Source organism: Oryza glaberrima, chromosome 2, assembly GCF_000147395.1.
Source record: "Oryza glaberrima chromosome 2, OglaRS2, whole genome shotgun sequence".
Classification (NCBI taxonomy): domain Eukaryota; kingdom Viridiplantae; phylum Streptophyta; class Magnoliopsida; order Poales; family Poaceae; genus Oryza; species Oryza glaberrima.
Genome location: NC_068327.1, coordinates 30,185,327 through 30,209,820, shown reverse-complemented (window position 1 = coordinate 30,209,820; position 24,494 = coordinate 30,185,327). Strand labels below are relative to the sequence as shown.

General features: G+C 41.9%; 5 protein-coding genes across 9 annotated transcripts; 2 read left to right on the top strand and 3 right to left on the bottom strand.

The window, feature by feature from the left end:
* Window positions 1–632: 632 nt before the first annotated feature.
* Window positions 633–3,604, top strand: LOC127763378 (cullin-3A-like). The gene is made up of 2 exons (XM_052288059.1): window positions 633–970; window positions 1,472–3,604. The coding sequence occupies exons 1-2, from the start codon at window positions 801–803 to the stop codon at window positions 3,510–3,512; spliced, it is 2,211 nt and encodes a 736-aa protein (XP_052144019.1). The 5' UTR covers window positions 633–800; the 3' UTR covers window positions 3,513–3,604.
* Window positions 3,605–3,737: 133 nt separating this feature from the next.
* LOC127763379 (uncharacterized) lies at window positions 3,738–5,094 on the top strand. Of its 2 annotated transcripts, none has more exons than XM_052288060.1 (4): window positions 3,738–3,879; window positions 4,034–4,136; window positions 4,221–4,302; window positions 4,424–5,094. In XM_052288060.1, the coding sequence occupies exon 4, from the start codon at window positions 4,451–4,453 to the stop codon at window positions 5,006–5,008; it is 558 nt and encodes a 185-aa protein (XP_052144020.1). In that variant the 5' UTR covers window positions 3,738–3,879; window positions 4,034–4,136; window positions 4,221–4,302; window positions 4,424–4,450; the 3' UTR covers window positions 5,009–5,094. The 2 variants fall into 2 exon arrangements, with proteins under 2 accessions (XP_052144020.1, XP_052144021.1); XM_052288061.1 differs by having other exon boundaries at window positions 4,221–4,329.
* A 340-nt stretch (window positions 5,095–5,434) lies between these two features.
* Window positions 5,435–10,069, bottom strand: LOC127761005 (probable hexosyltransferase MUCI70). Of its 2 annotated transcripts, none has more exons than XM_052285207.1 (8): window positions 9,792–10,069; window positions 9,198–9,291; window positions 9,039–9,091; window positions 8,085–8,440; window positions 7,605–7,816; window positions 6,982–7,238; window positions 6,719–6,897; window positions 5,435–6,403 (listed from the first exon to the last, which is right to left on the bottom strand). In XM_052285207.1, exons 1-8 carry the CDS (start codon window positions 9,958–9,960, stop codon window positions 6,143–6,145), a joined length of 1,581 nt encoding a protein of 526 aa, XP_052141167.1. In that variant the 5' UTR covers window positions 9,961–10,069; the 3' UTR covers window positions 5,435–6,142. The 2 variants fall into 2 exon arrangements, with proteins under 2 accessions (XP_052141167.1, XP_052141168.1); XM_052285208.1 differs by having other exon boundaries at window positions 6,270–6,509; window positions 9,792–10,068.
* A 1,612-nt stretch (window positions 10,070–11,681) lies between these two features.
* On the bottom strand, window positions 11,682–13,892 carry LOC127764588 (sphinganine C4-monooxygenase 1-like). The gene is made up of 2 exons (XM_052289485.1): window positions 13,356–13,892; window positions 11,682–12,545 (listed from the first exon to the last, which is right to left on the bottom strand). Exons 1-2 carry the CDS (start codon window positions 13,584–13,586, stop codon window positions 11,979–11,981), a joined length of 798 nt encoding a protein of 265 aa, XP_052145445.1. The 5' UTR covers window positions 13,587–13,892; the 3' UTR covers window positions 11,682–11,978.
* A 715-nt stretch (window positions 13,893–14,607) lies between these two features.
* Window positions 14,608–22,856, bottom strand: LOC127763207 (uncharacterized). Of its 3 annotated transcripts, none has more exons than XM_052287846.1 (5): window positions 22,728–22,856; window positions 21,571–22,172; window positions 17,754–17,870; window positions 17,203–17,645; window positions 14,608–15,176 (listed from the first exon to the last, which is right to left on the bottom strand). In XM_052287846.1, exons 2-5 carry the CDS (start codon window positions 22,168–22,170, stop codon window positions 14,870–14,872), a joined length of 1,467 nt encoding a protein of 488 aa, XP_052143806.1. In that variant the 5' UTR covers window positions 22,171–22,172; window positions 22,728–22,856; the 3' UTR covers window positions 14,608–14,869. The 3 variants fall into 3 exon arrangements, with proteins under 3 accessions (XP_052143806.1, XP_052143808.1, XP_052143807.1); XM_052287848.1 differs by having other exon boundaries at window positions 21,571–22,161; XM_052287847.1 differs by lacking the exon at window positions 22,728–22,856 and adding an exon at window positions 22,363–22,718.
* Between the last annotated feature and the right edge of the window lie 1,638 nt (window positions 22,857–24,494).

The window sequence follows — 24,494 nt, the reverse complement described above, 5'->3', positions numbered from 1 at the left end:
GGGTTCAAATTCAAGATTGACACAGGTGCTTGCATTTACGGCTAATTATTCTTTTAGTGGTAGGCGACGTACCTGTCGACAGCGAGGTGACAACCCAATCTTCCGGAAGTGTTTATAGGGGGTAGGGTAGATATGCGACGTACCTCTGTCGACAGCGAGGTGCTAGCACAATCTTCTGGAGGTGCTCATAGGGGGTAGAGTAGATATGTCCCAATCTTCCGAAAGTGCTTATAAGGGGTAGGGTAGATATGTGACGTACCTGTCGATAACAAGGTGCTATTTTCTGAAGGAGCTTATAGAGGGTAGGAAAAATTAAGTAATAGCTTAAAAATCCTGGAAAATGGATTAATATGATTTTTAAAGCAACTTCCCAATTTTCTGGATGTGCTCATAGGGGGTAAGGTAGATATGTCGTTCAGTCTTCCGGAGGTGCTCTTAGAGGGTAGGGTATTTATTTATTACATATATTATAATAAAAAAGACAAAGATATATTTTGTTATTCAAAACATCAAGAAATATCTACTATTATTTATTGGTTAGTGTTGTTAAAGGGGTATTTGGTTTGTGGCAACACAATTATTAGTTTGCTCCCTGAGCGAAAAGCAGGCAAACGCCTTCGTAATTAGAGAGAGAGAAAAAAAAAAAGCAGGCGACGCCAGCACTGCAGGGAAGAAGAGGAACTGAAGCCTTTCTCTTCTGTTCGCCGCTGCGCCCTCCCCCTCTCTGTCCACCGTTCCCCCACCCCACCTCGGCCTAAAACCCTAGCCGCCGGCGGAGCGGGACCTCACCGGCGGCGGCGATGAGCGGGGGCGGGCCGCCGAAGAAGCGCAACTTCAAGATCGAGCTGTTCAAGCACCGCGTGGAGCTCGACCCCAAGTACGCGGAGCGGACATGGAAGGTCCTGGAGCACGCCATCCACGAGATCTACAACCACAACGCCAGTGGCCTCTCCTTCGAGGAGCTCTACAGGTTGGTACAACCCCCCGAGGCCCCGCACTCCCATGATCCTCCCGCCTCCTGCCGTCGCCGTCGCGTTTCCCGCTTGGCGACCTAGATCCTACCGCCCCGGCCCTAAAATGTGGTTAATTAGAAAATTTCAGTGTGCCAATTCTAATAAGTTTGCTCCTCTTGAGATGATTAATGATTATGATTACTAGCCGAACATTCCTGTCGCATATGTTGATGGTTGAAAGTGATTTCTTTCGAGAGAATTCTCTTTTAGTATTTGTGATCCTACAAATTTTCGTTAAAATACAGAATTTTTATAGTCAACGATCAGTATTAGGGAGATTGGGCGGATGTTAGGTGTTGGATATTGATGGGTTACTCCATCTAGTCATCTGTAGTATTGACTTAGTTGTTGGAAGCCATGCTTGTCGGCCTCTTTGGTCGTCACAGCAACTTGGTGATAAATAACTATTCTGAACCTCACTTGATTGTAATTTGCAATATTTCCTTTCATCTGTGCAGGAGTGCCTACAACATGGTGCTCCACAAGTATGGTGAGAAGCTATATGATGGCCTGGAGAGAACTATGACATGGCGCTTGAAGGAAATATCAAAATCAATAGAGGCTGCACAGGGTGGTTTGTTTCTGGAGGAGCTGAATGCCAAGTGGATGGATCACAATAAGGCATTGCAGATGATCCGAGATATTCTAATGTACATGGATCGAACATATGTCCCGCAATCCCGTAGAACACCTGTTCATGAGCTTGGTTTGAATTTGTGGAGGGATCACATAATTCACTCTCCCATGATTCATAGTCGGCTGCTTGATACCCTTCTGGATCTTATTCACAGGGAGAGAATGGGTGAAATGATTAACAGAGGCCTGATGAGGAGCATAACGAAAATGTTAATGGATCTTGGTGCTGCTGTATATCAAGATGACTTTGAGAAGCCGTTTTTGGATGTTACAGCTAGCTTCTACAGTGGAGAGTCTCAGGAGTTCATTGAGTGCTGTGACTGTGGGAACTATCTTAAGAAGTCCGAGAGACGTCTCAATGAGGAAATGGAACGTGTCTCACACTACTTGGATGCTGGCACTGAGGCAAAGATAACTAGTGTGGTTGAGAAAGAAATGATTGCCAATCACATGCATAGATTGGTTCATATGGAAAACTCAGGCCTTGTAAATATGCTTGTAGATGACAAATATGACGACTTGGCTAGGATGTACAACTTATTCCGAAGGGTGTTTGATGGGCTATCGACAATCAGAGATGTGATGACTTCATACCTAAGGGAAACTGGGAAGCAGTTAGTGACAGATCCTGAGAGGTTGAAAGACCCAGTGGAATTTGTTCAGCGCTTGTTAAATGAGAAGGACAAGCATGATAAGATCATCAACGTTGCTTTTGGCAATGACAAAACTTTCCAGAATGCTCTAAATTCATCCTTTGAGTACTTCATCAACTTAAACAACAGGTCACCTGAATTCATATCGTTGTATGTTGATGATAAACTCCGGAAAGGATTGAAAGGAGCCACAGAAGAGGATGTGGAGGTTATTCTGGACAAAGTCATGATGCTGTTTCGGTACCTCCAGGAGAAGGATGTATTTGAGAAGTACTACAAGCAGCATTTGGCGAAAAGACTATTGTCTGGCAAAACTGTTTCTGATGATGCTGAGAGGAGTATGATAGTTAAACTCAAGACAGAATGTGGGTACCAGTTCACTTCCAAATTAGAGGGCATGTTCACTGACATGAAGACCTCTCAGGACACTATGATAGACTTTTATGCCAAGAAGTCTGAGGAACTTGGCGATGGCCCAACACTTGATGTCCACATTCTTACAACTGGTTCTTGGCCAACACAGCCCTGCCCTCCCTGCAACCTTCCAACTGAAATCCTTGCAATATGTGATAAGTTCCGGACATACTACCTTGGAACTCACAGTGGCCGGAGATTGACATGGCAAACAAACATGGGAACAGCTGACATAAAAGCCACATTTGGGAAAGGTCAGAAGCATGAACTAAATGTATCCACTTATCAGATGTGTGTTCTCATGCTGTTTAATTCTACCGATGGGTTAACCTACAAAGACATCGAACAAGATACTGCGATACCTGCCTCGGATCTAAAGAGATGCCTTCAATCTCTTGCTTGTGTCAAGGGGAAGAATGTTCTCCGCAAGGAACCCATGAGCAAAGATATATCGGAGGATGACACATTCTACTTCAACGACAAGTTCACAAGCAAGCTTGTTAAGGTCAAGATTGGGACAGTAGTGGCGCAAAAGGAATCTGAGCCAGAGAAACAAGAGACTCGTCAACGGGTTGAGGAGGACAGGAAACCTCAAATTGAGGCTGCTATCGTCAGGATTATGAAATCCAGGAGGGTCTTGGATCATAACAGCATTGTAGCTGAGGTTACCAAGCAATTGCAAGCCCGATTCATGCCGAATCCTGTTGTCATAAAGAAACGCATAGAATCTCTAATTGAGCGTGAATTCTTAGAGAGGGACAAAGCAGATAGGAAGTTATATCGCTATCTTGCATAGAAGGTCATTATGTGATTATTGATGAGCAAATGGCTTGTATTCATGTAAAACGGTTTCCGTGACGTTTGAGTTCAGTTTTATTCGTTCCACTTTGTCCACTGAATCATAGCTACTTCTCGTTTCCCGTAGGTTCCCGTAGGCAAGCTGGTGTTCAGAGTTTTCCAGCTAATACTGATGTCATGTTACGAGTTGCTGCTATCTTAATATAATGGAGATGGATCGTCAAATTCACAGCCAACATGAAGATGATTCCCGGCCGGCTGCTTCCTGATCTTGCATGAGACAGTAATCGTCACATTGGCAGACAATTATCTTTGCCGTCGATCCCAAAATCTAGTATTGATATATACTTCTTCTGTTTCACAATGTAAGTCATTCTATCATTTCCCACATTCATATTGATGTTCTAGATTCATTAACATTAATAGGAATGTGGAAAATGCTAGAACGACTTACATTATGAAACGGAGGAAGTAGTATATTTTTATACGAATATGTTTTCTCTTGCCCCTGTCATGCAGCTGGCTCGGTACAATAACAGATGGTCTCACTCTCACCCCCTGGAGTTTGCACTTTGCAGCAAGTCTCGCAGAAAATGTTGTGTGCCAACTTGAACTGCTCTATGTTAGTCACTCAACCCAGACTCCATTTAGGACTAATTATGTGCCATTGTTGTGAATATGTATTAATTAATTATAAATTATGCAGAGAGCGCGGAATGAGACTCATCCGCCACCATATATGTCCGGTTGTCCCCGTTTAAATACGAGCGTTCTGCGGTTCTCAACTTGTACGTGACCGAATCAAAGTTAACAACGTAATAGTGTTACCTTTGTCTACGTATCTGAATACAACTTTGTCTTGTTGGTTAATTAATTACTCCTAGCTAGTTATAATCTCGTTTGCATCAGGATCGTTTCGAGAGCGGCAATCGAGACATGGAGCCGCCGACCCAGGCACAATTAGAAGCCGAGGTCGAGGGCAACTACTGCCGCTCACGAGTGCCCGAAGGGAGACGCGCGTTCGCGATGAAGCGGCACTTGTACACGTACGCCCACGCGAGCAACATGATCGTCCAGAACCGATTCGGCGTGTGGTCGCATCGAGACCAGGGGTACATCAGGAGGACCCGCTACTTCAAGTTCGTCAAGATCGGCTGGGGGCTCTCGAGGCTGAGGCGGGTGTGCCAGCAGCACGGCGTGTTCGCGTGGTACCAGTGCACGCCGCGGCGGGAGGAGTTGGAGGCCGCGGAGGCCGGCGTGCGGAGGCTTTTCAGCCGCCACACGCCTGCTTGGATGAAGAAGCAGAAGCGGCTGCAGAGACGCGAGCGAGAGCGAGATGAGCGGCGTCTCAACAAGCAGAAGCGGCCTCTCGCATTGAAGCAGCAGCAGCTTAAGGCGCAGGCACCCATGACCCGTGCAGTACTACTGTTTGCTTATGTATATGCATGTGTAGTTAAACTTTGTTGTTATTTAAGAAGAATTATTCGTGCGTAGCGTGTAGATGTTGTTCTATCTGGATAAAATGAAGACAATGTGTGTTTCTTTCTTTAAAGACAAAATGGAAGTGATCTACATCTTCGTTATTCAGCCTTGACAAACCATCATATTCCTCTTACAAAAGATAAACTACTATAACTTTCATCGCTAGGTCGTCACATTGTCAACGCGATAATATGCTCAAGTTCTTGGTTTCCTTTTTCCTTTTCTTTCTTTTTTCCTTCTTTTTCTCCCCGATCCCTCCCTTTCTTCTTTGTTTGGCCATCCGTATAGATTTTATTCCTCTTAATATAAAAGTGTACAATCTTTTTACGTATTCCTAAAAAAAAAATTTATTATAACTTTCTAAAGTCACGTAGATTCTATCCCGTAACTCTATATGTACTACTACGATAACTTACTTGGCTTTGTTTCTGAGACTCCCATCTGCTAGGTAGGCTGCTCTGATTTGATCATTTGAGTCTCCTGATTCATTTGAACCGCTGTATATGTACGTATAAAAGTACGTCCGCAGCACGTGTGGGGTAATCAATTCCTGTCCGGGCTGAACAAATTGCGCTCAACTCGGCATAACTGCATAAGGCTATGTTCGATTAATCCTAAAGAGGAAGGGATTTATTTCAAATTGTGGTGTGAAATTATTCCCCCTCAAACCCCTCTAATCTCCTTCAAGCCCCTTCAAACCGAACAAGGAAGAGTTCCCGGTAAATCCCTTTCGGGCGGAACAAATTGTGCTCAACTCGGTTGAACAACTTTAAATTGTGCTTTAAACTCCGCATAAGGAAAAAGGCATGCATGGTGCCCAGGTTTAGAATTAGTACTAGAAAATGGAGTATATGTAAGAACTATGAAGTCGTTTCAGCTTAGCAATTACAGACCAGAGATCGACAGAAGCAAAAACAAACTACACATGGTCTATGCCTTAACTTCCTCCAAAAAAAAAGAGAGAGCATTATCTTCTGAGAGCTCGAGGAAGAGGCTGCTGGTAAGAGCCATCTGTCTGCTGCTGTTGATTTGGGAGCTCCCCACCAAATTGCTGCATCGTCGGCAATGCCCAGACGTGCACTATCAAATCCATAAAGCCCCCACAAATATGACTCTAAAGAAGAGAGCCCACGATGCCCCTGCAAGCTAAACGAGAAAGAAGAAGCCGACATGCTCTGCGTGAGCTGAAGTGGTAGATTGGGTAAACCAGTCTGGCCAGCAGTAGGGAACCCTGATCAAGAATACTCCCTTCACCTGGCAATGAAGGACCAGCAGCTTGGGATAGGACATACTGAACAAATGAAGAACTCCTGAGCAATGCCCTACTAGTAGAGAGCGATGCACTACTAGTGGTAGTAGCAGCAGCGGCTTGAGTAGCAGAAGTAACAGCCAAATGAAGGCATTTCCCTGATATTGGTAAGTGAATCTTAAATCAAGGATTAGCTGGAGGTGGATCTGCAGTCTCGTTAGCTCGGTGATGGAACAGTTTAGTTATCGCTCTTCGTTCACAATCCTGCTTATTGATGTACATCTTATTAAACGGTGATTAAACTATTCTTTAAAATTGTTCATAAAAAAATAAAGAGATTTTTATGGAGTTTCATGTTGGGACATAAAAGTGTAAATGCATGGACTCCTATGTTTTGTCATTACAAACTAATTCAAACCACAGCAGCAGAAATTCAGCAAGGAAAAGAAATGCTTTACCAGAAATTTTATTACCTTAAACATATTGAGGTGAAAAGGTTTTCCAGTGTTCATTCTCCTTAGCTTCAGGTAAGTATATGCAAAACTCAACTGATCTCGTGAGGTGAACCGGTTAACCTCATTAAACCAAAGGCATGAAAACAGATTAGACATTGGTGTATGGGCACGTACAATGAAAGATCCTTCAGGCACATCTGCACAATTGTGATGTAAAAGATCAATACTGAAGAAATATTCATACTGGGTAATTTATCAGATCATAAGGTAATGATACGAACAACTTGGAAGAACAGGCTCTCTGCCAGATTCATTGAACTTCACAAGACCATCAGATTGGTAAAAGTAAAATTGCTCATCAATAGCAGTGTGGTTGTACTTGTTCAGTCGCTTGTTTTGAAGCACTTCCTCCGAGACACAAGTACGATCATAGTGCACTGAAATGGCATATTCTGCTTTATTTCTCCATAAGAAATACTCAACGATAAGCATTGGATCAGCATTAAGGCGCAGTTTACTATCCAACCAAATAGAGTACCTAATGAAGTACAAATCTTTTGTTAACCAAGTAGAGGAAACACGGATCATGGATATATAGGAGATTGATATGTAGGAAACAGTTGAAAGAATTCACAAAAATCCTAAACAGCATAGGGAGTAGTTAGGACTTAGGAACTTAGGATGCTTTTTATCAACTTGTTACATGGTAAGTAAACAGTAACTATTGTTGGTTTAGAATTTATAACATATCTTTTATTATAGAAATGTTCAACTGCAAATAGGACAATTTAGCTTTAGCCAATTAATAAATTCCTGATGCACCTAAACAAATCCTACATCACTAACACCAAACATATTCTCCATGAAACTAGGCAAGATACATATTGCACAAACAAAAACTTACATTGCAAAGGGGAAGAGTCTGTGAGCCAGAAATTTTGGCACCTTTCCTGCTCTCCGCATATCTTTGTACGGTAATTTTTCAACTACAACAATTCTCCACAGGCCAATGAATCCAGTTTCATCAGGGCCAGTTCCTTCAGAGGACAGAGTTCCCAGTGTTAGCTCATCCAGGAACATGACGAAGCATACATTCTTCTTAGAGTATGGACCAATCTGTGGGAGTTCAAACCGGTAATGTTTAAGTACAGTCTAACCCTGCCTATTGTTGAACTTATAAAATATCAGCAAAACATACAATAGTCATGGAAGTTAAAAAAAAATACAGAGAGATTTAAAAGGAGCCAAAGATAGTAATTAATGTACTAGCATGAGGGAGATAAAACTCCAAAAGAACCCATTACTCGCAAATTAGGTACTCTCAGATAAGGTACTTGCTATAATACATGTATACAAGTATGCCATGCACCTAAAAAAAAATTACCTTGCTCTTAGTTGGTCTCCTTAAGTAATCAGAGCTTCCAAAAATGCATGATGAAACAACAACATGGCAGGAAGCCATATAAATCTTGTCATTTTCATCCAGATCAAATCCAGTATTAGGGTAATCCTCTGGTCCTTGCACAAAACCACAGTGGAGGGTTTGGTTTCTTGCGTAGTATGTCTCTTCTCGTTCCTGAAGGCTCTGGTGTCCACCAAACAATGGTTCAAAAATACCATTACTAGATGATACATTCTCCTTCGAGATATAGTTCAAAGAAAACCCTGTAAAGTTGTTGTAGATACCAGGCTCCACTAGATCATCAACTGATGGCAAAAACTCAATTTGACATGGTACATCTGCAAAAATTCATTTGATAAATTAAAGCAGTATGCACGATGGAAGAAAGCAATAGCAAATTTAATAAACAAAAAAGAACAGCATTCATGTCTGCATTTAGCATATGAGTAAAATTGACTAGAAAATCTCTTATATGAGTCGTAAGAACCAGAACTGATGCTAACTTGTACTATACATCTGTTCAGAAATATAAAGAAAATGTGTGGTCAACCTTGTCTAATTTTGACTACCAATATATAAAAAACTATTTGAATTGGTATGTGAAAAATGATACTATCATATTTTCATAAAATATATTACAGTAATACATATGTTTTTACATTTTTTATAGAATATACTCAACATGTCATAACCCAGGAGAAACATTAATCAAAGTAGTAGATATTCTGATCCATTAGGTAGTACTACTACAATCAACTTGCCGCTGGCTAGGCATTTGGCAGATACAAGAGAACAAAAGATATGCTATCTAGTCTGTTTAGAACAAAGTGCATCTAGGATAAAGTTGGATAAGATATGTTTTATTGTATTTGATTAAAAAGTACCATATTTTAGGAAACTCAATATGTAGAGAATATAGTAGAGAAGATCTCTTACAATGCTTGCGAGATTTCTTTCGTCTTTTGAAGGGTTCCGACTCAACTTTAGTCCTGACATGAGAAGTTAATCCTATGACTGTTGTTCCATGGTAGCCAAAGGAATGTAAATACACACAGATAGATATTATTTACATATGAAAAAAAATGACGAACTCACATAGACAAATTTGCCTTAACCTTAGCATCGAGAGTTTGTCTTTGATCCATTCTCTCCTTAACATCCTTTATACTAGCCATATCATGATGTTTTTCTGTAGAGCATAGCATCAAACTTCATTCCAGAGAAGTATGAGAACATTATCGACGAAAGAATCTGTTTGTCGTCATTTAAAGTTGGTGAGTTTCCTAAGGGCCTACATAATTGTCGTCACAGTCCATTCCCTTTTCTAGTCCTGTTGCATACAAACATTACACCGCTTCTCCTTCCCCTAACAAATCAAAAGTTCACTCCCAAACCTATCTTATAATGCAAATGTGTCACATGCTTAAATTTGACATGATGACAACAGAAAAACATATTTTTGGATTTTTCATTTCTGCCACGCTTAATTTCCTACACACTTCAGGTAAGAATGCTTCTCGGCCTATTCCACCCAATCCCACGAATTATTGAAAACGATGAGGAGAAAACATTCTAGTGTTACGACACAAACCCACTATCACCCCGCTTTTCAATTACTACATTGCAAGCAAAACGATAGTTCTTGCCCTAAAACTACGGATCTCTAGCAGGGTGATTTGCGCAGCTTACCATGGAAGGGGAGATTGGGGTGGGAAGAGAAGGAGAGGTAGGCGAGGGAGACAAGCGCGAGGGCGAAGGCCGGGAGGACGAGTAGGCGGCAGTGACGCCGCTGCCGTCGGGGGTGACGGCGGGGTCCGGCCGCCGCCGGAGTGGATATTGGTAGGCGGCGCTCCGGCATGCCACCGGCGCGCTCTCCGGCGACGCGTAGAGGTGGCGGTTTTCCCCCCTTCTGGTGGTGCCCTCTCTTCTCTTGCTTTGCTCTCTTCCGGTAAAATTCAGATAGCCATTGGCCTCGTCACGTGTAGACGTGTAGAGTGTAGTGCAAACCTTTACCCAAAAAAAAAAAAAGAAAGAAACAAATATTGTCATCTGGTTAAGGCCTCCTTTGTGAAATAAATTTCGCGGGAATTTCGTAGAATTCCAATTTGTAAGAAACTTTTCTATTTGGCATTTTGAAACAAAGGTTTAGAGCTTTTTAAATCATATAGAATTCTCTGGTAATGGCTCAATACATGTAAATTTTAGAGGATAGTTAGCAAGTGCTCCAACTTGTATTTTCCTTTTTGAGTTTATATTTCATCTTATTCATGCATTTCTTTTGCATTCTATCTGTTGACATTTTTTTTACTCCAACGTATCGAAATGGTCATTCCTATGTGTTTTCCATGTGTTTAATCTTTTGTTTTTTTTTTATATGTATTCTATCAAAATTATGTGTTTTTCTTATTTTTAATGTTTTATCATTCCTGCCTGCGTTTCAAAAGGGCCTCAAAGTGTTGTATAGATCGTTGCCCTTCGCCAATGGTCCTGACTCCTGAGGGTGTGTTTGAGAAGAAGGGGATTGAGGAGATTGAGAACATACGCAAAACGAGGTGAGCCATTAGCTCATGATTAATTGAGTATTAATTATTTTAAATTTTAAAAATGGATTAATATGATTTTTTAAAGCAACTTTCCTATAGAAAATTTTTGCAAAAAACGTACCGTTTAGTAGTTTGGGAAGCGTACGTGCGGAAAACGAGATGCTTTCTCCCTCAATGTCCTCCAAACGAACGCTGCCTGAGTGTTGCATGCTGAACAATTTTGGAAAAGGGATCTACAGGGATAAAGCATGCTGAAGTATGTATTCCCATATGTTCCCAACTCTTCTCCCTCATTTTCCGCGTGTACATTTTCAAACTGCTAAACGGTACATGTTTTGTAAAAAGTTTATATAGTAAAGTTGCTTTAAAAAATCATATTAATTCATTTTTCAAGTTTTTTTACAGCTAAATAGCTAATACCTAATTAATCATGTGATAATCTATCGCTCCGTTTTCCGTGTGGAGGGGAGGGGTTCTCAACCCTTCCAAAAGAACACAGCCTTAGATACCAATAGTACTAAAAGTTTTGGTATTGACTATTGACAACTGATTACTCTTTTTTTCCCTAATGTGTGGATCAAATTTTGAACTTGATTGTGTCAACATTGCTACAGTTTTCGCAACTACTTTTCGTGATACTACAAGTGGAATTACAAGTGTGTGAGCTGCCTTGCACGAAAGATTTCGTATATACGAACTTGACTTAGGGTGTGTTTAGTTCCACGCCAAAATTGAAAGTTTGAAGAAAAAAGTTGAAAGTTTATATGTAGGAAAGTTTTGATGTGATGTAAAAGTTGGAAGTATGAAGAAAAAAGTTGAAAACTAAACAAGGGCTTAGAAGCAGTACTGTGAAAACAACGCGGTTCATCTGGGTAGTTTACTAATCTAGCATTCTGATTGTAAGCCAGTGAATAAACTAGTAGTACAAAAGAATACTCAAGGCAAACCAGTGACACAGATAACACTGCATCTGTGCACTACGGCAAAGGAACGATCGAATGCACCACAAAAGTTACTGGCTTACTGCATAGGTGCATACAGTGTAAATATCATCTTCTCTTGTTAACATTGGCATGCATGTAAGCTCAATACATGCAGCCAATCTCCAGGAAACAGATCCAAGTGGATCTTAGTGCTTTAGTATTCTTTGATATAGTACACTAATTTACTCACTATACCTTGGTACAAGGAGAACCCCTCCCAAAAGGTAACAGAAGAAGAATATAGAGAACAAGAAAAACATCACTATACGAACAAGGTGATAATTTCACACCAACAGTGTAGTTAGAAGATCAGGGTACCACAAAGCCGAGAGTGGTGGACCGAGAATACACTAATCAGTCTTGGTCTGCTCTGCTATGTTGAGTTTAACTGGCCGTGACTCAAACCCTCCTCCTTTTCTGTGCTCGATAGAGTAAGGCATGTAAGTTCCAAGTATCTTGTCCCACATGACAAAAAATGGTTGTGAAAAGTTGTACTTGTTTCCATAGAGCTGATGATGAATGTCATGATAAGCGCTGTTGTTGTTGAACAGTGCATGGAGGATGTTACCAGGAAGCCACAGACCACAATGATCATCCACTGTCTTGATGGTTGCGAACGAGAAAAAGAATATGGATGTCCGTGGTGTCATACCAGAGACAAGGAATGAGAGAGCACCACCAATGGTGTCCAAAATAAGACCCTCAAGAGGATGGTTGTAAAGAGCTCCAAAGGAATAAGGGACTACAAGAGTGTGGTGCTTGGAGTGGATATGTTTATATAGGAACTTGTTGATGTGCATGTATCTGTGCATGAAGTACTGCCATGTATCCATAACGAACATTGCAATGGCAAATTGCAGCAATATCACAAGGGCAGAAGGTTGCTTCTGTTCAATACCACTTTCATCACCAATAACCTGCAGTTCGATAGAAGTTCAACAGTTTGAGAACCATACAAGTAAAGCTATTAGGTAAACTCCAAAAGAAATGTCAAGATACAATATTGGTTCAAGACACATAAGCATTCGTACAACTGGACATTCATGCATATCAGTTTATTTTCCATGGACACCATTTTGATATACTTCAATCAGCATAGAGCAGCTGCCATCTCATAAATATATTTTTCTACTTAGTCAGAAAGCAACAAAGCACAGATTTTCTTGATAAGCAACGCAGAAGCAAAATCAAAACAAGTATCATAACTTTGCTCCCTACTCATTATATTCAAATGACTTCTTCTTTTAGTTATGTGCAGCTTCCTTCCATACGAAGTGAATACAAAAAATGTATTTTAAGTAGCACCAAAGCTATCCTACCAAACAACACACCTACAGACCAAAACTTAATACATGATGCGATTAGCTCCTATCCTCCGCATGTTAGCACAGATGCTGAGGTTTAAAGATTGATTTATTGAGTGCTACACGGTGATGGTGGGCCAAAACAATCTAATCGAAACGCGTGTGAAGCAATTTTTACTTCAATGTTCTCCAAAACAATCTAATCAAGACGCATGTACAACAATTTGCCTATTTTACTTCAAAATTCACCCCAAGTATTTGCATCTCTGCTTCTGCACTTCTGAAGGAAAATAATAATAAAAAAAAGCGATTCTGCATGTTTCGCATCAGATTACCACAAAGCTAAAAAATGAAACAATTCATCCAACCAATAACTCGGGTGCCCGCATGCTGGAAGAGATAACCGGCGGCGAGGAGGATTACCGCGAAGAGGGTGAGCGAGACGGCGACCTGGAAGGCCTGCTGGACGAGGACGCCCCTGACGACGGTGCCCCTGGAGACGACGTTCTTGGCGGCCTCCTCCTCCCTGGGGTGCAGCCGGTACACGTCCAGCCGCTCCACGCCGTCCAGCGCGAGGTACAGCCCCGAGTAGAGCCAGTACACGGCGATCGGCACGAACGTGCCCAGCAGCTCGTCCGACGCCCCAATCCCCATCCCCCCGCCAACCCACCGATCCTCGGGCGCAAAACACGCCCCCCACAACGAACGTCGAGCCGGGAAGGCCGGGAGAGAGATGGGCTTACCACGGCGCAGCGCGGATCCCCCCGGCGGCGGCGGAGGAGGAGGAGGAGATGTTGGAATTGGATTCGTGGAGGTGGCTGGTGGCCACGGCGGAGGGGAGGTATGGATAATTTAGGCGGCCGTCGCCGTCGGTCCGAACGAGGAGAGGAGATGAGGGAGGAGAAGGTGGGGAGGGGAGGGGGACGGGCGTTGGTTGCAAAGGGGAGCGTGTGGTCCGGGTTCGTGCGACGAACCGGGCACATGTGCCTGTTTCTACTTCTCGTGCAAAAAATCTAAGGAAATTTCGTACGAGTTGAAAAGAACAGCTAAACATAACTTGGCTAATTTTTCTTCTCTGATTTGGACTGTGTGATCTATGGTTTGATTGCATTTTTCATTTTTCTTCTCTGATTTGGACTGTGTGATCTATGGTGCATGGATATTTACGGTAGCATATGCGTCTCTGGCCAATAACCTTATTGTTCTGTACATTTTTTTAAATAGTTTATAATAAATTTACTGGTGCCAGTAAGCGCATGAATTACTGTACACTTTTTAAAATAGTTTATAATAAATTTACTGGTGCCACTAAGCGCATGAATTACTGATGCTAATCTTGAAGGGACGTATACAGAGCTCAATCCACACCATCTCGTATTTTCCAAGACCTGGCTTGGAACACCAGTAAACACATGTCGATTCTAAAGTTTCTCTTTGCCTACGCAAGACATGAAAAGCTAGACAACGCTTCAGGAGGCAAAATCAATCGAAACAGAATGTTTCTAAGCGAAGTGAGCGGATCCTGGATTCCTTCGCATAACCACTTTAGCAGACCAGGTTAGAGCCAAACAACTGAAGAACGATCTCAGGATCATTTAGCTAAGACAAGACGTACCACATATAAAAAATGAAAGGGCAGGACGATAATGAATTCCCTTTCACGACACAAACTAAATACTAGGCAGACAGCTAAATACCGCACATTTTATTTTGTTCATTAAATCTGATGAAATAAAACCCATGATCCAGTATAAAGGAATCTATGTTACAATTGGGATAAAAAGGAATCGATACTCTGCAGCAACAAGTACGATTAACTTGTAGCCTGACTTTCAAGAGAGCAGGAGTATAGTACCAGGATGCCAGTACCTACACCATCACCAACTGACAATAAGGTTGTCTGGGGCCAATTTCAGTGCACTGGGCCACTGGGGTGATCATCGATATGCTGGTGCACCAGCAAAGGAATACAGGGAGGAGACCGGCGCACCAGGCACGTTAGGCCTTGTAGAAGAAACAGGCATCTGATGGATGCTTTCACTGTAGGCAGGTCCTGGGTTCTCATAGGCAGCTGTCACATAGGACGGACCCTGATGGAGATCCATTGCACGAGTGGCAAGTCTATAAGAACGGTAGAGCTCATCCACATGATCCGAGCGTGCGACAATCTCTTCTGGCACTCTGTAATCTCTTGCGAGGAAGGCCTCCCTGTCAGTAGCCTCAACTATAGCTCTGGGGGCAGAACTGAAATTCAAAAGGTTACAAATTCATTAAACTTAAAACAGATCAAAAGACTTACAAATAAGTAAATAACTTCAAAGAAAACTAACTCAACGAACGCTATTAGAAGCCAAAATTAGCAGCCAAAATTAGCACGACAAAGTTAGCTATAACAGGAAGGCACAATTTTCTAGCACATCACTAAAACAATCATCAGCACTCTGACAGATAAAGCTATGCTCCCTTATATGTCAATAGTAAGACCCTACTCATTAGGCAACAACTTTCCTCAGCCTCCTTAAGATAATACACCACAGTCAATTCTTCCTTCCTTTTATAGATATTGTCTTGTACAGCTAATGAGCTAATTGCTGAAAATTCTAGAATTAAACATGGACAGGTTTTGAGACAATGAATTCCAGCAGTAGAAAACTGAGATCCATAAACTTGCCATCCTGTGGTACCTTAGAATTGAAACTTGAAAATAAACTACTTAGTTGATTGCTAAACTTGCAATAATTTGTTTTTTCAGTTAGCTAAAAGTATTGATGTGCCTTCAAAACATGTGGAGAGTGCAAGTAGAACAAGGGTAGAAAGTTCCGTGTGAATTGCGAAGTGAATCTGAGTTGCAGTATTGAATCTCCTATCTACACGGTTACTATTAGTTCAACGCCTCTATACTTTTTTATCGAGCTGGAAAGTCCCAAAATTCAATGACTGCATCAACAATCTCTCTAAATTATCCAAATTAGTTTTACACCTCCATTCACTCTCATGTCAACGAATTTAGGTAATAAAAAAGTTGTTTGACTGACGCAATTATAATTTGAATGTTTGGAAAAACCTAAAATATTTCTCAATTATGTTGCTAAGCGGAAGCTAAAAGGAGCCACCACATTTTTCCTGTTGGCATGGAAATTACTATATTAATCGAGGAAAAAGAGAAATATCTATTTTCTCAACCATGGTTGGTCCAAATTACAATTGTGTAGATTAATCAATATAGTTGTATACAAAATACAGTGTACATTCCAAATAAATTTTAATCTAGTCCATGTGTAATTGTGCGGAAATTGAGCTTGTTTTTCAAGTTACAAGACATAACTGGCATCATTATATAGTTTACAGATCTCTAGCATAGAGGCCAACAAATCATGAAGATGGTGAGGAGCAAATTTAGATAGTTTGCTAATAAACCAACTAGAAAGCTAGAGTACTAAAATAGCAAATCTGCCATAGTGTCATCTTGTGTCAACTAACACAAAGCACAATCGCATAGTGAACAAAATATATTAAGAAACTTTTAGATTTCTACTCACAATTCAATTAAGAAATATTAAGAATCACCCAAAACTAGGATTGGACCCAAGTATAAGTTGCATGCACTAGCCTACAAAGCTTAATTTGATGAGGAAAGGTGAGCAATCCAATATACTTTCAACATACACCCTCATATGTAGGATCCACGCATGCATTGAGTGGAGTAGAAGTAAGTTGCACTTTGTAACTTACTGTGCGTACTTGGAATAACTTTAAGACGTGTTGGCCCTAATATCAAATTAAGTTGCATATATAGCCTATTCATCCAAAAAGCTCAAGCTAACAAGAAAGGACGCGGAGTCAACTCATCATATAGATTGTTTTCAATAATGAGTGAGATTTATTTAACCAAGTTTGCCAAAAAATCAATTAGCACTTAGCTTAGAAAATTCAAGAGATGACTAAGGCCCTGTTTGATTCAGCTTAGGATTATTATAATCTGGATTATTAGGAGTAAGCTGAAACAAACAAGTAGATTATTATGCTAGATTATTATAATATATAAGCCAGATTACTATAATCCAATAATCTCCTCTAGAGAAGCTTTTTCCAGATTATTGAGTAGCTAAAGACCCACTACCCTTAGATGCCGCCTCTAATAATCCAGAGAAACAAACAACTCGTAGCTTATTTTATGTTAGCTTATTATAATCCAGCTTAGAGTAATCTGATTTAATAATCTAGATTACAATAATCTTAAGCTGAAACAAACAAGGCCTAAAGCACTCACCGTTCATACACGATATCAACTTGAGGTTGATGGTACCGTTCGTCAAAAGTATGAGCAACATGATGATAGTATGTGGGAGGAGCATGTTGAAGCTCTGGTAAATGAGTCACATGCCGAGATCGAAATGGATCATGCAGAGAGTCGATTATAGCATGTCTTTCTTTAAGAAATTGTGGATGACGAATATCTTCAACATATCGTGGTCGTCTTCTTTCTTCATGGTCATACGGTAATCTTCTTTCTTCATGGTCATATGGCAATCTCCTTTCTTCAACATGTCGTAAATGATGCATTTCCTCGACATGTCGTGGCAGTCTCCTTCCTTCAACATAGTGTGGTAGGCGACCCTCAGAGACATCCAATCGTCGATGCCTTTCTTTAACATATTGAATAGATGATTGAGGCAAGCTAATAGGCTTGAATAGTTCTAACAACCTATGAACCTACAAGATAGCACCATAGCTTATGACATCAGCACACAACTTGATGTTTACAATTTAATTTTCTTTTGGCACTCTTTTAAAACTACATAGAAAATCTCCACAACTCACTTGTTTAAGGCTGAGTTCCTGGGTGAACTTTCCCTTTGAATTGTAGTTTTCCTTAATGGCATGCTTGAAACTACTCTCCGGAAGAGGAAGGCAATCTTTGTCAACCTTAAATTTGACCTATATCACGTACACAAGTTAGTTGGACTACAATAGTTTCACCCTTAAACATTATCCGATTTTATCTACTCCCTCCGTCCCAAAATATAAGATTTTTTTTGACTCTGACACAGTCTCCGAGATGCAACTTTGACCAACAATATCTATAAAAGTAAGATGTTTTAAATAAAAAAAGTTGCATATTATGATAGTTTGTTTAATGATAAATCTAGTAACATCAATTTTACATGTTTGATCTTTTTTTTTATTTTTTTGCTATTAATAGTAAGTTGAAAATGTTTAACTTATCACTATACTAAAAATGCTTATATTTTGGGACGGAGGGAGTAGTGTCTATCATCGATGAAAAATATATTAGTATGATTGTTAAAGAAAGACTCTATATTACCTAAAATATAGTAATTCCCACAAATAGTTGAAAAAGGGAGAATGACCTACCACTCTAGTAGGCCATATTATTATATTGATGTAGATTGATATAAGAAATGAAGAACTTCATGGTAGAATTACATAGAGAACTCTAATGTAGATTGTAAAGCAAAAGGTACATAGTATTTAGCAACCACTTTAGAAAATAATAATATATTCATGGATGCGCTCTAGTAAAACACAAAAACCACCACTATATTGAATCAGGATAACCCGAAGTTCGTGTGCAACTTAACTTGGTTCCCCGATTCTCATATGTATCATCCATACGTACTCCTTACATGGAATTTCTTGCAAAGAATATCATTACAAACATATTAAAAGAGTTTCTTTCTAGGACTGTATGGACATACTAAGATGTTTATTATAAATCAAAAGGCCCAAATGGTTATAATACTACATATAGTTTATGCTCCTGAAGGTTGGAGAAAAATTACCAAACTAATTGTTGGTAAAATTAAGGTTTGAAACTTACAACTAAGGCAATTAACTAGTTAGTTTCTATTTAACCCAAGGAGAAATTTGATCAAATTTTGAGAAAATAAACTCAACTGAGAGATTAGTTTGGTAGGAAATGAACTCGATTAAGATAGTCCTTTCTAGCATTATGAAGTAGGGAATGAGTTAACTCAATAAACAAACTTCGTCGCTTACTCTTCAACTAACATAATTAGAACTTCAAACAATGCCTAGTAAGGAATTAAAATAAGTTCTCAAAGTTCAGATTGATGTATCACAACCATACACAAATAGTGCAGAGACAATTCTAGGTTAAGTCATTTTTAGACTAAAATATAAAATAAACATGCCTTTAAAGGCTAGCTACAACAATAATTGTAAAATAATAAAATACGAGGATAAGAGGGAAAAAGAAAAGTAGATGGAGATATCAATGAGCCAAGAGGTATCAACATTATAGGCATTACGATATGTGAAGGACTTAATAAAATGGAATGGCTAAACTTGAAAGTTATGTCGAAATTTTTCGAAGTTCGGATAGGTAAGGCTCAACATCATTGCTTGGCAGTAAGTTATTGACGATTTTTAAAAAACTAAATCGCATTGTTCTTCAATAGTACTTACTACATCTTCCTATATTTTCTTTAATTTGATCAAACCGTACAATTTGTCGAAAATAAAATGTATGTGTATATGAAATTAAAAGCTAGCACGCCAAATAATAATTTTAAGAGAGTTTTACACATGCCATTAAAACTTTGTAAATCTTTGCATATGCCATTATATAATCCAATTTTTTTGTGCCGTCGAAACAAAGGAGATTGGACCTCCTATACCACTAGAGAATTAGATTGAGAAGGTGAGCATGAAAGAGTTAGGGGAAAAAACAAAATGCCCTACATTCCCTACATTCCCATGTGGTCCTACATTTAGCACAACCAAATCTCTCTTCTTCCCAACCTGAGCCTTTGATGCATCAGCATTTACTTACCTAATGATGATGCACCAATTTCTCATCTCCGACACCACCACCTGTCCAGATTAACTATTTACAAATGCATATAACAACCTCACCACTAGGGCAAGGCATGCGCCCATTACGTGTTCCTAGCTAGTTTGAGCGCAATCATCACGTTCAACTCGCATCAGCATTTACTTACCTAATGATGATGCACCAATTTCTCATCTCCGACACCACCGCCTATACAGATTAACTATTTACAAATGCATATAACCTCACCACTAGGGCGAGGCGTGCGCCCATTACGTGTTCCGAGCTAGTTTGAGCACAATCATCACCTTCAACTCAGCCTAATAGCCATGTTCCATTAACCACTTTATGGGAGACCAAGATCACTGACCGATCACCTTGAGCCTTAAAGCCAGAGCATCACAGGCCTCTCTAGGCTTAACCATGCACTATCCCCTTTAGCCTCCTCATAGCTTGTTAGTCATCATCGACCTTGTAGAGCATTCCTGTTGCCACCTAACTTTGTTTGTGGACAATATGTCGATTCTTTCCTGTAAGACCTAGCTGTAGATCCCCACCAAAAAGAAAAGAAAAACTAGTACAAATAACCTTGCCATTACCCATTGCATGTTCCCTACCAAGTGACCCTGCCCATGTGGTCATATGGACATGAACAAGGGTAGCAATGGCAAAAACACGTTGTCACTACCGTTGTTAGGAACATTGTGGGTCATTGCAGTTTTTATGTTTCAAGTGTGGGATGATTTCCATGTAGACAATGCCTAGTTGGTCCAGTAGTGCTTAAGAATTGAATAGTCGAATAAGCATATAACAAAGATACCAATTTTCAGAGTTAGTTGTTGGCTGGATCCAACAAGTCACCAGTGTCATGGATAAGAACATAAGCTATTTTGGGTGGAAGCACAAAAATATAGTTTTGAAGATGGCATGCAAAAAAGAAAATGACACAGCCGCTGCCACATGCAAAATTTTCTCAAATTTTAGTGTCTTACAAAAACATAACAATAGGATGTGGCCACATTCTATATTCCAAACTGGTGTTAAAGCTTAACTTATAGGCATAACTGTTGCACTCCCCCATAAAAATGAGCAATCATGTTTCTCAAGTTGTCAACAAGTATTAAGAATAAATCAACTCATGACAAAAGTTGACTAGTTTATCCTGAGCTGTTTGTATTTTAGTGCCAGTTGCATGACACTTGCTTACAAAAATGATAGACCAATCTGAACGAATAACATATGGGCTAACGAATTATGTTAAAAAGGTTAGAAAAACATGTGTACAAATGGGGATTTAAGTTAATGATGACCGATGATCATTGTCCCTTTTTTTGAAAACATAGAACTTATTTGACCATTTAAATAGCCACAATGTCATGCTAGAAAAAATACCTTGGCAATCATTTACCGTTCCATTAGGGTTAAATTTCCAATTATTAACACCAATCAGAACAACAAAACAAGAGTCAAACATCAATAATCAGTTCTGACCTGAAATTATTATTCGTTATTAGACATTGCACACCCCTAAGCCTGAGGAAATGTTTCTAGTTCTGATTTGTTGTTTTAAATTTTAATTATATTGCCTGGATAATCAAGACAGTTGTATTGCTCTAATAGCAGACCAGGTCCTCCCAATACCCTAAAGCATAGGAAAGGAACACACAGACAATAAGTCTAAAGAGTTACCTGTGCAGGGAACCTAAAGCATAGGAAAGGAACGCACTGACAATAAGTCTAAAGAGTTACCTGTGCAGGGAACCTAAAGCATAGGAAAGGAACATAAAACATAGGAAAGGAACACACAGACTAAAGAGTTACCTGTGCAGGGAATTTTCCATGGAACGCGCCTCGCACAAGATCTAACCCTCCCTTTGTCTTGGCCTTGTATATCCCATAGAGCAGCTTCAGGTCGAAGTCATAGAGGAACAGTTTTGCCCCTGGCCGGATCTTCTCCACCACATCGATCTTCCCCTTAGGCAAGCCAAACACACCATTCTGGAAGCACTCCGGCTTTGTCTTAGCACTGCACATGAATATAAACCCAGCTTCACCCTTCCTCTCCCTCGCTTTATCATCCTTCTTTTCCTTCCCCTTTATTCTCCCCTTCTTATCCTCCTTCATCTGGTCCCCCTCTTTCATCTTCGTCTTTTCCTTTCTGCTCATCCTCTGTCCTCCATTCTCCTTGGCCACCGCTGCCGCCGGGCTGACCTCAGCCGGCTTCAGAGGGGGTGCCGATGCAGTCTCAGCAGTGGCGGCGGCTTCCGCAGCTGCCACCTTCTGCATCTCTGGATCGGCCTTGGCCTTCTTCTTAAACGCCTTAGGCCTCACCCCTCTGGGCGTGGTCTTGGGTGACGGAAGACCAGAGGACGAAGCTGCGGCCTTGCCCTTGGCATTCGGGTTGGCCGACGTCTTCACCATGGCTGATCGAAACAGCCAAATCAAAAAAAAAGTATATAGAATACCAATATACCACCACAGATGATTCTACTCAAACCAAACCCTGTACGGGCATAAATCGTTTAATTCGATCCAATTGAACAACGGAAAAAACTTGAGGGAAACCCAAATCCGGACCTGGATAAGGGGAGGGGTGCCTGCGCTTTTTATTACCTGAAAAAGTAAGAGACGACCACTCGTACGACCGCGCGTCGCGATGATATTAGCGTTGGGACTTACGAGAGATGTCCCCAATCTATTATACTCTTATTATAAATCGGATTCAGCGGCGACGGGGACGACTAATAAGATCGGATTCAGCGGCAACGGGGACGACTAATAAGATCGGATTCAGCGGCAACAGGGACGACCCCGAGACTGTGACAGACCAGTCACCGAAGTTTTCCACGTCGTCGGTGCCTGATTTCCGCCGTCCCGGGCCCCGATGCGGCGGTCCTAGCAGCGAGGCGACTACGCTACACGAGTGGAGCAGTTGCGCGGCGCCTACCAGAGGAGAAGGGGAGGGACGGAGGGAGCACCTGGATTCCTGGAGTTGTGCGCCTCCCCGTCCGGACTCCGGACTCGCGAGGGGGGAGATCGAGAGGCGCCCGCTGCCGCTCCTCCGAGCGCTCGAGGAGACTGGTTCAACTGACCGACGGAGCGGTGGCTACAAGGAGGCGGATTTCTTCTAGGAATAAGTTCATCAAAGGTCCCTTAACTTATCAACGAATCCGATTTTCGTCCTTCAACCGCAAAACCAGATACAACAGGTCCCTTAACTATCGAAACCGGTGCATATTAGGTCCCTCGGCGGTTTCGATGGCGGTTTTGGCTGACGTGGCGCCTGCGTGGCTAATTTTGACTCGGTCTTGATCTGACGTGGTATGACGTGGCGCTTACGTGGCAATTTGACCTGGAAAAATAATAAACCCCGTGGGACCCACATATCAGTTTCACACAAAAAAAATTAATAATAATGGTGGAACCCACGCTGCCCCACATGTTAGTCTAACTCACCCCTCCTCTTCTGCTTCCTCTCTCTCCTTCTCTCCTCTCTTCATCTCTCTCTTGCGCTAGGGGATGCGGCCGGCGACGACGACGGCGGCGGAAATGGAGAAGAGTGACCGCTAGGGGCATAGGTGTGACGTCCCGGGGGCGCTTCGAGGCGGAAGTAGACTCTTACGACGTGGCCGTCGGAGGTGAGCGAAGTCGTCATGGACTCACGGGATTAGCGGTGTCGTCGGCAGCGGCGGAGCAGGAGTTGTAGTTGGAGTCCTCGTCGTCGACCTCGAGTTCGTCAATGTGCTCGAGCATCACCCACCATTAGTAGTCGCTGGCGGCGGAAGGTAGCGCCGCCATCTCCTGTTGGGTTTCCATGGGCCACGACGAGCGGATCGATATGGGTTCCTCGTCAGTCCGGCCGGAACGGTGTTTTCTTGCCCAAAACAATGATCATTCATTCATTCATCAACCCCGTCATAACACAAGCAAATGATGATGACGAAGCAAAATATACTCTAGTCAGGTAGTGCTAGTCGCTATTGCTTCTACCTTTGTATGATTAGGCACATAAACGCAGAGCGGAGGTCGTCGACTCTGGTGCCCCAGCCGAGGCCGTGGACGAAGAGCTTGCTGCTCACGGGATCGGCCTCTGCCGCGCGCCGCACGGTCGTCATCATCACTGGGGTTGTCTTTGCAGCCGGCCGCCTCTCCCCTCTCCCGCCGGCGAGGTGGCCCCCTCACCCGCCCACGTGGACGGCCGCCTCCGAGGATGCGCGCGTGTGTCGGCCGGTCGGCGGGACACGTTCATCCCGCCGCCGAGGATGCCGAGGTTGACGTCAACGTCGTCCGCAGCCACGGCCGCGGCGGTGCTGCCTCCGCCGCCGGGCTGGTTCCCTTCTCTCCGCTAGTTTCCCTCCCACCAGCCGCCGCGTCGCACCCCTTCTCCTAGCCGGACACCGTCCTCTCCCCGCCGCCCGTGAACCGAAGAGAAGAGAGAGAGGAGAGGGGAGAGAGATGAAGATAGAGAAGATGAGGATGAGGAGAATTAGAATGACCCAGCGCAAGAGAGAGACGAAGAGGGGGAGGAGGAGAGAGAGGAAGCAGAAGAGGAGGGGTTAATTAGACTGACATGTGGGGTCCGCGTGGGTCCCACCATTATTATTATTATTGTGTGTGAAACTGACATGTGGATCCCACCGGGTTTATTATTTTCCGGATCGAATTGCCACGTAAGCGCCACATCAGTGCCACGTCAGATCAAGACCGAGTCAAAATTAGCCACGTAGGCGCCACGTCAGCCAAAA